Source organism: Balaenoptera musculus, chromosome 17, assembly GCF_009873245.2.
Source record: "Balaenoptera musculus isolate JJ_BM4_2016_0621 chromosome 17, mBalMus1.pri.v3, whole genome shotgun sequence".
Lineage (NCBI taxonomy): Eukaryota > Metazoa > Chordata > Mammalia > Artiodactyla > Balaenopteridae > Balaenoptera > Balaenoptera musculus.
In genome coordinates, this window is record NC_045801.1 from 51,162,842 (window position 1) to 51,178,207 (window position 15,366).

At 34.7% G+C, this 15,366-nt stretch overlaps 1 protein-coding gene across 2 annotated transcripts in view; it reads right to left on the reverse strand.

The window, feature by feature from the left end:
* The window catches only part of CPNE3 (copine 3), a 44,403-nt gene that overhangs the window by 18,652 nt on the left and 10,385 nt on the right, over window positions 1–15,366 (reverse strand). For both annotated transcript variants that reach the window (XM_036830259.1, XM_036830260.1), the window contains 6 exons: window positions 12,411–12,550; window positions 11,959–12,138; window positions 10,473–10,547; window positions 9,160–9,231; window positions 5,169–5,252; window positions 3,292–3,381 (listed from right to left, as the gene is read on the reverse strand). In XM_036830259.1, coding sequence (XP_036686154.1) covers window positions 3,292–3,381; window positions 5,169–5,252; window positions 9,160–9,231; window positions 10,473–10,547; window positions 11,959–12,138; window positions 12,411–12,542 — 633 coding nt within the window. In that variant the 5' untranslated portion in view covers window positions 12,543–12,550. The remainder of the gene's footprint in view (window positions 1–3,291; window positions 3,382–5,168; window positions 5,253–9,159; window positions 9,232–10,472; window positions 10,548–11,958; window positions 12,139–12,410; window positions 12,551–15,366) is intronic.

A 15,366-nucleotide genomic window follows, 5' to 3' on the forward strand; every position in this document is an offset into this window, starting at 1 on the left:
CGTATTTCATTAGCTGCAATTTGGTGAGGTTAGGCTTCTGTTAGGAGTTAGATATGATGAAGTCAGATTTGCATTATGCTGAGGATCACAACTCTCACAATGAAAAGGAAAATTCCAGGAAAACTGTTTTTAATCCACTGAGGAAGTATCTCTACTGGGTCATAACTATTTTATTTCCATGTAAGACAGGAATCTTGGCTATGGCTCTCATTAAAGGCTCGCTCTTTCTTGAAGCAGACAGAAGAGAGCTGAGGGTATTTGATTTCCATGTAGTTTCGCACCAGGTTGACAGATGTAGCCAAAGAGTAAATATTCACAAGAATACCTGAATATTCATTGCAATGAGAAAATAAGGTGGTGTGAACTCTTAGCAAACAGAGGTGTTCACTGTGATCATAAATAACTGATGTTTTTATAGTGCTTTGTAATTTCAAACATTTCTTTCTGCAAACATTTATTGCATGCATTGCACACACTGTCTACTGAGGCTTGTCAGGTAGGAGAAGAATTAAATAGTCTTAGAAGATGACATATCTTGTGTGGTAACCAACTAAGTAAATCTGTACCAAGGAAACTTTTGAATCCTTCTAGAGCCTATGATTTAAAATAAAAGCCTGTAACTGAGAAGCAATTTGCATCTACCCTATGTCAATCTTCCATCCTGCTATAATCCTTTACAAAGTTATATTAATCACCAAGCTAAAATGCTCAGGATTTATATATATTCACCTAGCAAAGTGATTTACTTTCTTCTCAGTTCTCTAAGAGGTGAATTCAGTGTTTATCATAACAGGAAGTCTTTCACCCCTTATATTTTCATTATTATTCAGGAAGACTAAAAATCAAACAATCAATAAATAAAAACAAACAAGGTCTAGAACTGCAATTTTGAGCAACAGTAAGGGTTTTTATTTGTTCCCAGCACTTCAGTCACTGACCAATTCTGAACCGCTAACTCTTGCCCTACATATCCGATACTCAATTTTTAAACCAAAAGCCCTTTATCTGACAGAAAAGAAAATTAATGACCTTAATAATTTTTTCTAGAGGAACTAAAATTAAGAAAAAGTCAAAACAATCTTAATATTTTAATAATTTCATTTTTAAGAGTCTTTTTTTTTTATTATGGAAAACAGAATGTTACATTTTAGACTTGCACTCAGGAAACTCCAATTTATACCTAAGACAACAAGATCAAGCTTTGATAAGGCCAAGATTTTATTTAAACAAAGCTTATGGAGGAGCTAAAACTATTCATGTTTAGACTGTCCGAAACTTCAGGGAGTGTAAAAACATTTTTAAAATGTAATTCCCAATAACTCACTACAATAAATACATAAGAAAAGTTCACAGTTGCCTCATTAAAGGCAAATGTTTGATGCTAAAGGAAAATGTGACATTTATAATGCTGGCATATATTCAGATACAGCTTGAGGTAAATGATGTAATGATTTGTGTCATTTAATTTCTCTTCTCAAGAATTTAAAAACTAGTAATATTGGCTGTTTTAAACAACACCATCAACAGTGTTTGTGAAACTGAAATGTATGCATATATACATATGTGCATATGTATACATGTAAAAGAATGCACACATCACACAATACTACATTCACTAAGGCATTCCCCATTTAGGCATGCATGATTATTTTTCTTATTTGCATGATTTTATGAAAATAATAATACATGCTAGAGTGATAACACTGGCACGTTCATACTGCAGCAAAGAAACTGATGATTCTGACTCTATTCTCTGCTCTATAACTCTTTACTACAATTCTAACCAATTTCCAAACACCAAGAGAATCACTGATGTATGACTTTCTGATATTGCAAAGAAATATAGAACTAAAGAAATAAAGACAGTGATGGTGTGGCAAACCAAGTTGTATATAGTTAAAACAAATGGAGAAACTTTTAAGAATTGGAAGACATTCATCAGAGAAAGCTCAGAAAATCAATTTACTTACTATAACAAAATAGCCCTGTAAGCATGCCACTGTGCATAAAAAAAAAAGTTTAAAAAAACATTGTTTCATTGTTAACATATTATTACAATCAATCAAATAGTTATGGTTTAGGCATCTTTCTTCCCCAACCTTTCTTGCTTCTCAGATCTAATGAAGCTTCAACTTACTATTTTTAATGTGAAAAGCAAAAGTTCTAGATTTAACATAACAGTAAAAAGTAATTTGTAAAGCTACTTTTCTATTATTTACTTTGTACCTAGACATTCACTGCTATTTGAAATATCACACAAATCACACTCATTGACTTTTAAAGTTCTCTGCAAACTGAGGACAAAATTTATGGATCTAAGAAATGAAGTAGTTTTCAATAATAACAGCACCTCTACTGTGTTTAAGAGTTTATAAAACTTTTCACTTTCATTAATTTAATCCTTACGTTATTTCGTTATGGAGACATTATCTTCTCTACTATATAAGTAAAGAAGTTAGATAACCTGCCCAAGATCCCTTAGCTGGTTAAGGGCCTAAGTCAAGTCTTGGACTACGGTTTGACTCTAAGTCCTTTGCTTGTTCCAGGCCATCACCTTTCTTGCTTTCACCATACTAATTATCAAAAACAAAACAAAACAAAACAAAAACAAAACAAATAAACAAAAAACTCACCTCAGTTTGCTGACTTCTGAACGTAAGAAAAGGGTTCTATCTGGAATCTTATGTAAAGAAGTGACTCTAGTATAAAAGTGTCTTAAAAATAATGTATCTATTTTGATAAATGGCTATAAGTGAAAACATTAAAAAAAATTCTTAGCTATCTGCTTCTGCTCCCTGTTCGCACTCTTCCTTCCTCTAAAAACTCTACAACTAAAGCCATCCAAATGTTTTAATAAATTTTATCTTACGCTGAAAAAATCAGTGACAGAAAATGTCACCACTATTCTGCTCTGTGCTAAGGGCAGGAGGAAGCTCTGGGTTCTCAGTTAAAGTAACATCTGTTTTTATCTGCAAAGGACACACCAAAGGCAAAGAGTGTAGTTAAAGGTTCCTATTCACAGAGCAGAGGAATCTTATTAAAAGGAAGACTTAAATTAAATATTTTATTTAAAAAAATAAAAATCACAATGTCTGATTAAGCAACAGGTCAACAGATCACTCAAAATGTCTGCTCCTTCAAACTGACTACTTACCAGAAACATTTCTATTTTATTATTCATAATGTAAATAAAATTCAAACTTTTTCTTTCTTTAAATACTATCTAATGAATTAATTTATAAAAGCAGTGAGTGTGTGTATATATATAATATATGTATAATTTCAAATTACCTTAATAGTTTTATCCATATCTCCATAGCACAGGGAGTTAAGAGAGATTTTAAAAGGCCTCCAAACAGGATTCAAGTTGTTTTTAATAACCTATAAAAAAAAAAGATTTAAAGACAAGTTAGAAAAATATTCCATTCATTAATGCTTTGTTCTTGCCTTTCCTAGATTCCCACCACTCTCATCATTCATCCTTCACCTCTTCACCCACCCAACTTTGTCAATGAAAACTTAGCTAGGATAATATTATACACCTGTTATATGAAAAATGTGATAGATTGTCTAATTGTGATACATTGTGAGAAAGAAAAAAACTGGGAAATATATCCACCCTTTATAAGGTGCACTTAAAAATTAGAGAAGATTATTGGTTTTGTTGGAAACCAGAGTTTCCACAGCAGGACATAAGATTCAAATATGGAATAAGAAAGTTTGAGAAAGAACCTTGCTATGTTGGTTGTGAATTGGAAAAATAGTCTAAATTCATAATTTAAAATTTTAAAAATATGTATATATAATAAACATATATACACAAATATACATATTTCTCAGTTGTGTCCATTGAAAAGGTCTAAAAGCAACGACATCCCTGTAGAATGAGCACTCATATACCCTACTGTCCAAATACTACTACCCTCTTAAAGGAATAGGGTTCCATAAGAGGAATAGCTCATTCCAGACTTGGGATAGGTTAAGTACACGTTGAATTAAGAACATAATTTCACATAAAATAAGAGACTGCTTAAAGACTAATGGAGTCATGTTAAAAGAACCCAAGAACCATTTGAAGGAGCTCTTCCTGGTCAAATCTGGATTAATATGAGCAGCAAAATTCTTGACAGTAATGAATTATAAACACAGTGAATATACTATAACAATCCATGAGTCTATAATGATACTAAAAATAAAAGTGAGAGAGATAAGAGTATCTGCAACCCCCAGTATAAGTGATTCAGGTATGGATCATCAGTGGATGCGAAGACCACTGGGTGAAATGGAGGTTATTCATGCAGTCTCAAAGAATCACACTGCAATCACTTATTAATTACAAAGGGAAAAAAGTGAGACTTTATCATGGCACAATCTGGTGGTCACCAGCTTAACCTAGTAGCCCAGACTGGAATCATCAGTACTGGGCATCCTGACACATCCTGACGATGGAAGATACACATACTGTGTTCTTGATGGAAATGTTTGATCTGGACCTAATTGTGAGGAAACAAAAGAATCCAGTATGTTGGACATACTGGTCTTGATTACTCAAGAGATTCATAGCCTGAAGGTATAAGGGAGGTAGGGAGAAGAGGACTATATTGGGAACATAATAGCCAAATGCAAAATGTGAACCTCGACTGGATCCTGTATTAAACAAAACAAAACAAAACATATATAAAATGTGGGAAAATTGGGGAGATCTGAAGATGAATGGTATACTAGATGATGTTACTAAATCAATGTTAATGCTCTCAGTTATGGAGGTGTAGAGAAATGCCCTTGTTCTTGAGAAATACCTACTGTAGCATTTAAAGGTGAAAAGCCATGATGTCTGCAGCCTACATTAGGATAGTTTTGCAAAAGGGCATGGATATGTGTGAGAGAGAGATAGAGAACACACATGTATGCAGTTATGACCATTTGATAAATCTAGGTGAGGGATACACTGGTATACATTTTAGTGTTCTTTATAGGGTTTTAAAAATTAACCATAGTAGCACCTCCTCATTAAAAGAAAAAAGATGAGCATGCTGACTTTGTGTCTCTGGCAATTATATATGTCTGAACTCAGATTAATATTTTTATAAATACATAATTTTAAAAAATTCAGATTACTACAATTCCAAAGGAAACCTCAACCCTACTTTTCAAATTCAGATATTCACCTCTGTTCGATGAACCATTAACCAGTTTCCATCAGACATCTGCTTGTGGAATTCCAGGTATGGATCTGACTTTCCAAATAGATCCTACATTAAAATAAAAAAGCAATTATTCTCCTCCTAAACTATGTGAAACCACACTTTATACATGTTACATGTTAGCAGTACCTGAAGTTTAACTCTACAGTAAAGATATATACAGTATAATACAGCAGTAAATACAAATCCCAACACCTTCCTCACAAACATATGAGCCTGCTCAAGTCTACTCAGAGAACTTTTAAGGCACTTGTGATAAATGCTCATAATCCTGTGTATCACACCCTTACACGATGGCTTTAAAATACAGTGATCAATAGGACCCGTTATCAATACAATATGTTTTTAGCTTGTTTTCATTATTAACAGTGTTCATTCATTCACATAGCACTGAGTAGCTTTACATAAATGATCCCATACATTAGTCATACTAACTCCATGAGAGACAGAACGAGAAAATGGATTCAGAGGAGTTAAATGACTTTGCCAAGATCACACAACTAATTAATTGATGGATCTGAGCCTTGAGTTCATATCTTACCCTTCTATGTCCAATACTCCTTCAGCAATCCCACACATTTCTTTACACACACAAGGGAGCACACACAAGTAGATATGTGGAATGCACAACAGAAGTACTTCAAGGGCATAAAGTACATCCCCTATTTCCTCTATAATTCACCACAGCACAGCACTCCTGTATAATGCTCAAGTACAATGAGTGTTCAAAAATACCCTTATCGCCATCTTACACACACACACACACACACACACACACACACACACTCTTTTACACAGGGAGATAAAATTCTGCAAGAATGTACAAATCGTTCCCAGAGGTAGAACTCAGATAGTAAGATTGTGGATGATTTTATTTTCTCATTTTTATTTATCTTCATTTTGAAATTTCTATACTCCTTAGCATATATTACTTATTATTTGTGAAATCGAAAGGACACCTGTTAATCTCACAGTAATATACGCAAATATGTCGCTAAACTGAAGATTTTTTTCAGTCCTGAATTTACCTCAGTATTAAATTAAGAAGATAATATTACTTCCTTCCTCAGCACAGTCTAATGTTAAGAAAGTAACACATTCGGCACAGTCAAAAATATAAACACAAAGACTAAGCAGAACTTTTAAAATTTGATCTTATCTCTAAGAACCTTAAGTAATGTAATAAGCCTCTCTATGCCCCATTTTATAAAACTAAGAACAGTATTATACATAGAGAAGTTAACTTTCCAAAAACACATTAACATGCCCTGTCTCACTTATCTTAGAAATAATCTTTTGAGAAAGGCAGAATATCATTATTACCATATTGAAGGTCAGAAAACAGACCTTGTTTGAAAGTTCATTAATATGACAGTAGTAGAACTAAAATAAGAGTTAAAAGTCCCAGACTCTGGGATAAGTTAAGTCAAAAAAGCAAGGTAGAGGAACGTATGCATAATATATTATGCTACACTTACTCACAGGCTGAGGCTGGGGAATATAAATATAAATACATACATACACACATGCACACACATATCTATCTATATAGATATACACGTGTGTCTATTTGTATGTTTATATATACACACAGACATATACACAAAGACATACATATACATATGCACATGTATAGACACACAAAAAAAACCTTAGTTTTTTTGGAAAATGAAGAATTAAACCATAAAATATAAATTTTTAAAAAGTATTACATACAGCCAGGAAAGAGAAAAAAATACAGAGCGGACAGGGAAAGAAGCTAAATTTCTTGAACATACCTTGTTTTGTAGATTTGGCTTTGGAACCATCTTATACATGATGGTAAAACAAAATTAAATCAAAAAAAAATTGTAAAGCAATCCCTAAATATCAAAAGCAAAATTCGATTATGTGTTAATGTTACAGCATAACCATTCAGAGAAGAATTATTTGAAACACAAGAGTTGAACTGTAGAACTCAAGTGGAATATATAAGCCTAAAGACAAAAAGAACTTCAAAGAAAGCTCAAACTGTTTTCAGTAAAAGTATTTTAATTATAGCATGAATATTTATATTCTTAAACTATTAGATATTATATAGGACAAAACAGATAAGCAATTATGTTAGTATCTTTGGGAATCAACATTTTTGAAATAAGTGAAAAGAGGTGTTAACTACAGAATTAAAGAAATACAGCCTTGTAATTCTACGTCTGAATTGGAAATCGTTGTACAAATTTATGATTTAGTTTCCCTTAAAAAAGAAAAGACTTTCCTATATCTGTCCACTGAAAAATCCTAGAAACGGTAAGTGACAACAATCAATAGATGTTAAGCACTTCTAGTACCACATTGTGGACTCACTGTAGAAAGGCTCCCTTTGATCTGTCAATCTGGAGCAGAAATTAGATAAAATAAGCCTGGAACATCTGTCATGCCACAGAGCAGGAAGCTATCCAGAGACCTCTGGGGTCATGCCAAATGGTCTCATGAACAAACTTAAATAGGTTCCCTCCCATAGGCTAAAGTTGGTATACTTTAGGCATCAGTAAGAATTAATCAGTATAGTTCACAGCAATACTAAAAAAATTTTTTAAAAGTCCTCATTGGTCACATATAGAGGAATTTATTATTTTGAAAAATGGTAAATATGATTAAAAAAAATCAAGCATTTCAACTTGCCTTTTCTGGACAAACTATATCTCAGAATACATAAATACCTAATGTGAAGAAGAATATTTTTCTCTGTAGAAGTATTCTCACAAGTAAATGAAGAAGCAATGATAGCATGAGAATATCACTATTTTAAGACCCTTAATAAAATAATATATCTAGGTAGTTGTCATCAATGGTCACTAATACCCCAAAAGACAGAACTTGACAATGTGTGCCTCTTGATGGAATTAATGCCACCACCTATGAAACTCATACCAATTCAATATACCACCAGATCATACCTCTAGATTCAATTCCAGCTTACAGAAGTCAGGAAATAAAGGTGGAGAGATGAACATGTTACATGACACCACAGGGGTTTAATTAGCTTATACAGTGTGTGGAAACTTCTATAGGACAAAGGAGTCAGTTTATTGAATAAATTCCATGGACGGATGGATGGATAGGAGGGAGGGGGAGAGAGAGAGGGAATAAGAGAGGAAGAGAGGGAGGAAGGGAAGAAGTAAAAGGAAGGGGAGAATTTATAGATTAAAAAAATTTAAGAGACATATTAACCAATTATATTATTTTAAAAGTCCTTAGAGATACACCAAAACATATATGGATGAAATGATGTGACGTCTGGGAGGAGAGAAAGTAGATAGGGGTAGGGATGAGACAAAATTGGTCATGAGTTAAAACTGTTAAAGATAGGTGGTGGGAACATAGGATTTTTTAAAAATACTTTTCTATTTTTATATATGTTTAAACTTGTCCAAAAAAAAAAGATACTGGCTACTAGTCTAAGATATTTGCACACTGAATTGTAAGGTATATGAAAATGATGAAGACTATTGATTGGACTACAGGATTACATACAAAAATCACTCAAAGAATTATTCCAATCCATGCTATAAACTAAACTGTTGTGTTCTTATGTACTGGTACTCATTCTTCAAAAAAAATTGACTTTTGAACGCAAAGAGGAAAATCTAATTAATAAAGCATGGAATTTTCAGTTTTTTCCTTAAGTAATCCAAATACACTCTCAAATGCCTCTTACAGTAACATTAATGATTGTATTAATTCTTCTTTTAAGCTATACAAACACTTTGATTACATCTAGAGGAAAGAGGTAAAGAGAAATGGCTTCTGCTTAAACACACACACAAACAGAAAGCAGAATTTGGAAGTAACTAACACTCAAAGTGATGCTTAGATGACAGAGTTCGTAATATTAACTGCATTATTATTTTCTCAAAAAGGAATCAAAGTGAGGCAAAACATGATACCCTTGTTGAAATCTGTATCACCTACCTACCTTATTATCCAGTTTTCTTGCTTCCATTTCAAACAAGACAGCTCTGTTATCCTTTATTTCTTCAGCTGAAATCTATGAGTAGACAAGGTAAGTGAAAGAAAATGTTTTGGGGATTTTGATATACTCAGGAAGTACTGAATTATTCTGTTATCTAATGGTATATAAAGTCTATACTAATATAAGTGAATTCTAAAAGGTTTAATAACAAAATGGTACCATTAAGAAAGATTTATCACTATTTCTTTTATGCATGTGAAATAAATATTTTCCCAAAATATGCCTAGTCTGCATTATGCAACTTCCTTTTCAATGTTGTTGCCCAAACTGGATCTTCCCTCTTCCAGTGAAAAATCAAAGCCCTGGAAGATTGCACAACACTAGTGAGAGCTCTCCAAACATTGAGAAGCATGAGTAAATCACACACTATAAATTCAAATATCGGATCAATATTTTTCATCCAAGGTAACTGAAAGACTTATCCTACTTAAAAATAAATTCCAGGCTATCGTGACCCCAAAAGCAATAAAGCTAACTACTGATAATGATCTCTGTCCCACACACAGAAGTCAACACCCTCAAAAGACTGAACATTCTTATGCCTCAGGAATCTAAACTAGGGCAAAACAGCTGCTCAGAGAAATGTGTTTGATAATCGTAATAATCTTTAAACATGGCTTTCTCAGAGAGCCAGCCTTCTCAGGCAGAGCTAAAGTAAAACAACTATCTCTTCAGGCAGTGATTACCTGGACAGAAACTCTAGAAGATAAAATATGTAAAAGCATGGCATTATATAATTTGAAATCTGAAACAAGATAATGCATATATTCATTTCCCCAGGTCCAGTAATCAGCAATGGAAAATTTGGACAGCAAAGTGCAAGCACAAAAGAAACATGGTTAAGAGTTAAGAGGTTCAATGGCCATGTCATAATACGAGATCATTCTGGAATCAAAACCATTACGGAAAGTCTCTGCCATGTTTGCTTTGTTGAGAGCCAAATTGATCCATTCAGATTATTAAGTAATTTCTTTCTCACTTGGGAATTTACGCTTCCATCGGGGACAGGCAAGCATTACCAAGATGTGCCTGACTCTATAGGCAACTTAAAAAAACTCAAAGAAGGGATTCCCACGCTGCATTTTTCTTTCTTTTTGGCACAACACAGTTTCCAGTTGTGATCACTTTAAGGCAAGGCAACATTTGGGATCAAACGATAAAGCACGGCTGTGGAATATCTGTCTGATATATACAGTTTTAGCATGTCCTATTATGCTAAATCTTCGGAGGAAAAAAGACAAATATCTTATCGTTACCGTAATGCTTCCTTTCCCTGCAGGTCTGCCATTTTTAAGCACCAGTGGTCGAGTTAGTTTCTTACTGGAAACAATCTGTTAAAATTGGAAAGTGATAGAAGGAGCTATTTCACTTCAACATGTGAATGTTTAGACTGAATGGTTTCAAAAAGGGTTGAGTATAAAGTTCACTTAAAGTCATCAGAAATGGAAACATTAAGTCCATTCCTTAAAGACTTAGAGATTATAAAATGCATCTACACCCACTGAAAGAGATTTCCAAGGAGCCAATCCTGATAGATAAAATCTCCCCACCCACTAGTTTCTTTATCTACTACTTCAAAGTTAAATCCTTCCTTGTAATGAAAAAAGAGGGCCAGATTCTCATCACATATACAAATCACTGAGCTGAAATGAAACCCCTGTAGGTAAAAGGTGGGTCTTAGAATACTCAATAAATGGGATTCAATTTTTCAGCTGACACGTAACTTCAGTATATAATCCCCACAAGATATCATTTTGATTAAAATAATACAGTAGACCTAGGTACTCTCAAATAGATATATTTCTCAAATTTATTACAATTTTAGATACAGTCTGATTTTTTTCCAAACAATAAATACTTCTTTAATTTTCTCTTTGATACTACTTATCAAAGTTTGAGAAAACTGATCAGCTCCATGTTGTCCTTGAGACACAGGAAATACCATGATCTCCAAAAAATTCAACACTAAAAAATAAACTCATAAAAGACAAATCTTACAAATAGATGTCACCCACTGAGAAAAAATGACTCCTCCCTCCTGAAGCCTTCCCCATTCTATCATAAATGGTCATGATCTCTCCTTACAAGTCAAACTGAGCTAGAAGCACAACGGTGAGCCCACAGACACACCCCTGCTCTGACCCAACCTGTCATAGCCTAGAAAGACAGACAATTAAGCAACTACAATAAAATATGGTGAGTGTTAAGGTAGAAGCGGTAGAGAGGACCAAGCGAGCACATGGAGGTGATCCAAACTACTCTAGGGCGTCAGAGAAGGCTTGCTAGGGGGAGTAAGGTCTATACCTAAGGTTAGAGGAGGAGCAAGCCAGGTAAAGGGATGGTGCTGGGGCCGGGGGGTGGGGGGTTGCGGGGTGGGGGGTCAAGGGGCACCAGTCATGCTAGTTAGAGCATCAGAGAAGCTACAGTTACTTTGACAGCATTTATGACTTAAACATAAGAACAATACTGTACTGAAATCTGTAAACAGCAGACAAGCAGTTAGAGCAATGGTATTATTTATTGAAATGTTGAATGAAACACCCATACACACATGGTCCCTACCCTCATGAAAAATAAGATAAATTCTATAATGTTCCAGCCAAACATACTAATATATGAACTCAGTCTTTAAAGCGATTACAGTGCTTTTCAACTTTAGCAATTAAACTAATGAGCACTTATCAGAAACACCCAATTCTTTGGTTCAAATTTAGACAAAACATTTATACTATATATACTCACTTGTCCAAGGGTACATTCACATTCTCCTAAGAAGTCGTCATCACTCAGCTCGATAGTTTTGTTGTCAATGTCGTAAATCCCAAATTTCAATTTCTGAACCACTTCAAAGTAGTAATCAATAATAAATGTCTTGGAAAATTTGGGATTCAAGCAATTCTTAATCCTCTCTGTGCGCTCAACCTATATTCACTCCCCCAAAATAAAAAAGTTTCTTCAGATCAAAGGTGCATTTGTTTAATATCTTTACATACTACATGTAACTAAATACAGGCATGGTAGCTAAAGGAAGTGTCTATATGTGTATGAAAAATTTCACAATCAAGGACAAACTTGCCCAAAAAACTGCATTAACAGATGAGATGGTTTTATTATTTTTAACATTTTTAATAAACTCTTCATATTATCAAAAGAGCAATACAGATTGCTTTTCACCTACAAGTATTTAACATTACCTCATACCACTGTTGACCACTCGTATTCAAAAATAACACACATAAAGGGTCTGACTTTGACCCTACATCTTTATCCAAAAGATTGTCACAGGAAATATTCAGCTCCACCTTTGTGACACACTGGGCAGCCATCTCTTGAGCTGTTGGAAAAACAAAGAAATGAGAAAGCCAGTGAAATGGTGCCTTTAAGAAGCACATGCATTCCTTGGGAATTCCCTGGCAATCCAGTGGTTAGGACTCAGCACTTTCACTGCCAGGGCCTGGGTTCGGTCCCTGTCAGGGAACTAAGATCCTGCAAGCTGCGCGGCATGGCCAAAAAAAAAAAAAAAAAAAAGAAGCACATACATTCCTAATGAAATATCTGATTTCTTAAGACAAATTGTCAGAATAGGATAACAGAGTGAACTTGCTAGAATAAGACTTTGTTATACGTGCTTCCAGGCATTTCAGATGTCTTATTAGCCCATGCCAGAGATATTGCTTCAGTCAGATTCTCTTGCTGGGATAAAACTCATTTACTGTGTGACAATAAAATGAAGCTTTGAAGATGGCAAAAAAGACATATTAATCTTTTCATCACTACAAATTTTACCATTCAGAAAAAGTCCAAGTATAATCTTGACCCTTCTTTTAAACATAGCCTTCTGCTACAAAACAAAACAGATTAAACCTCAATCTTAATTTTATCTTTATTTGACGAGATACTGAGTAAGATATTTGCCATTTTCAAGGAAATTCTGGCTAAGACCCAAGCCTGGGGAATAAAAGACCCCAAACACCTCTCCTCTCCTCACCCCATCCCCACACATTTTACAGCAGTGGTTCTCAAGCTTTGCTGCTTTTGGAATCACCTGGGGAGCTTTCAAAGCCACTGATGCTGGTGTCCCACTCAAAGAGATGTAATCTAATTGGTTTAGGGTGTAACCTGGGCATTGGCTCCTTGGATGATTTCCACGTGCAGACAAGGTTAACAAACCCTTTCTACAGAGAGCATCCAGCAAATAGGCATGGCTCATCTTTCGTCAAGACTTGCTAAGAAACACCAGAGTTAGCCTAACTTTCACCCAGCCCTCCTTGCCCCAACCTCCAATCATTATATGAAGAGGACTGGGGAGAGGGCGGATTAGCTGGGGACTGGCCCTGAGAGATGATGCAGTGTTGAGGGTGAGCTACTTTCCTTCCTGAACCCAGGGAAAGAAAGGGCCTGCAGGTGTCACCAAGAAGAGGAAGTAGGCATTACATGCCCCAGCTGGAAGTCCACTTAGCCAGCTGTCTAAAGCAAAGTGGAGGTTGCAGGTTCTGGAGGCAGAAAGGTACCTCCTCCCCTTGAGCTGCTGGCAACATCCTTAGAATGTGGAGTAGTTAGTGCCCTTGTCTTCCACTCTGAGATTTAGCTGACTTTCTGGGACTACAGGAACAAATCTACTCATCATCTTGTTATATTCAAACAGGATTTCTGTGCTGTACAAAACGTGTGATCAGTTCTGAAATAATAAGCATCACTATTAGAAGAGCTCTTTGGCAGTGTCAAAAAACAACTCATATCTTATGGAAACTAAATACTCTGTTAGACTCTAAAAACAGCAGCAATCCTCGATATGTGTCAAAAAATCCAATACTAGCATTTAAGATTCCTAAATTAAACAGAATAATAAGGTAGGTTTTGTAGTCTTAGTAGCTAAAAATTCCTTTTAAAAGCCATGATATATGTATGTCCCTTCACCTGAGAAGAGAATTATTCCCTAATAAGCAACAAACTTCACAAATTCCCAATTTGCTTCCTAAATTCCCTACGTAGGGATGTTGTAGTAAGACTAAAACTACTATGGCCTTTTACTATGAAGTCAGATTTTTTTTTTTGGCCACTTTACATGCATCAAAATTATTAAGTGGTAAAGTACACAGTACTGACAACCTGTAAGAAAGATACTAAGGTCAAGGAGAAATCAATAAAGCAGACAGAGGAGAATTAACAGTATTAAGAGTGCAGGTGAGACTAACACTGCCCAGGCTTTGAAATCTCATTTAAACAGGTGAAGAGGGAAACAGCACAGGGACAGGAAAGAACAAGACAAGAGAAGCGAGCATCTGTGTCGGGGAAAGCCAAGCAAGACAGAAAGCGGGGCAAGTTTAGAGTGTCCTGAGAGCCAGGTTGAAGGACTCAGTAGGTGCGTAATAAGGCACTACTGCAAGTTCTCAAACTGGGGATAACAGGATGAAATGGCTTATTTTAAAATAAAATAAATAAAATAAAAGTAAATAAAATAAATTTGACAGACAAATGGATAAAGAAGATGTGGTACATATATACAATGGAATATTACTCAGCCATAAAAAGGAACGAAATTGGGTCATTTGTAGAGACGTGGATGAATCTAGAGACTGTCATACAGAGTGAAGTAAGTCAGAAAGAGAAAAACAAATATCGTATATTAACGCATATATGTGGAACCTAGAAAAATGGTACAGATGAACCAGTTTGCAGAGCAGAAACTGAGACACAGATGTAGAGAACAAACATATGGACACCAAGGGGGGAAAGTGGCGGGGGGGTGGGAGGGGTAGTGTGATGAATTGGGAGATTGGGATTGACATGTATACACTGATGTGCATAAAATGGATGACTAATAAGGACCTGCTGTATAAAAAAATAAATAAAATAAAATTCAAAAAAAATAAAAATTAAATAAAATGTCACTTGTGTCAAACCTCTTCTAATTTTATCTTGGAATTTAGAACACTCCAACATATGAAGAAAGTCTCTTCATCCAGTAATACGCAAAATACAGAATTTACCAAAATTAGCATGTCTTCACACCAATTTAATTCAGATGATTAGTTATTTATTTTCTGAAATATATACAATACTAGAGGGCATTTGAAATAATAGTGTGAATACAATCACCATTCCTTCTCACTTTGATTTATGAAAAAAGAAGTGCTAAAAACATAATAA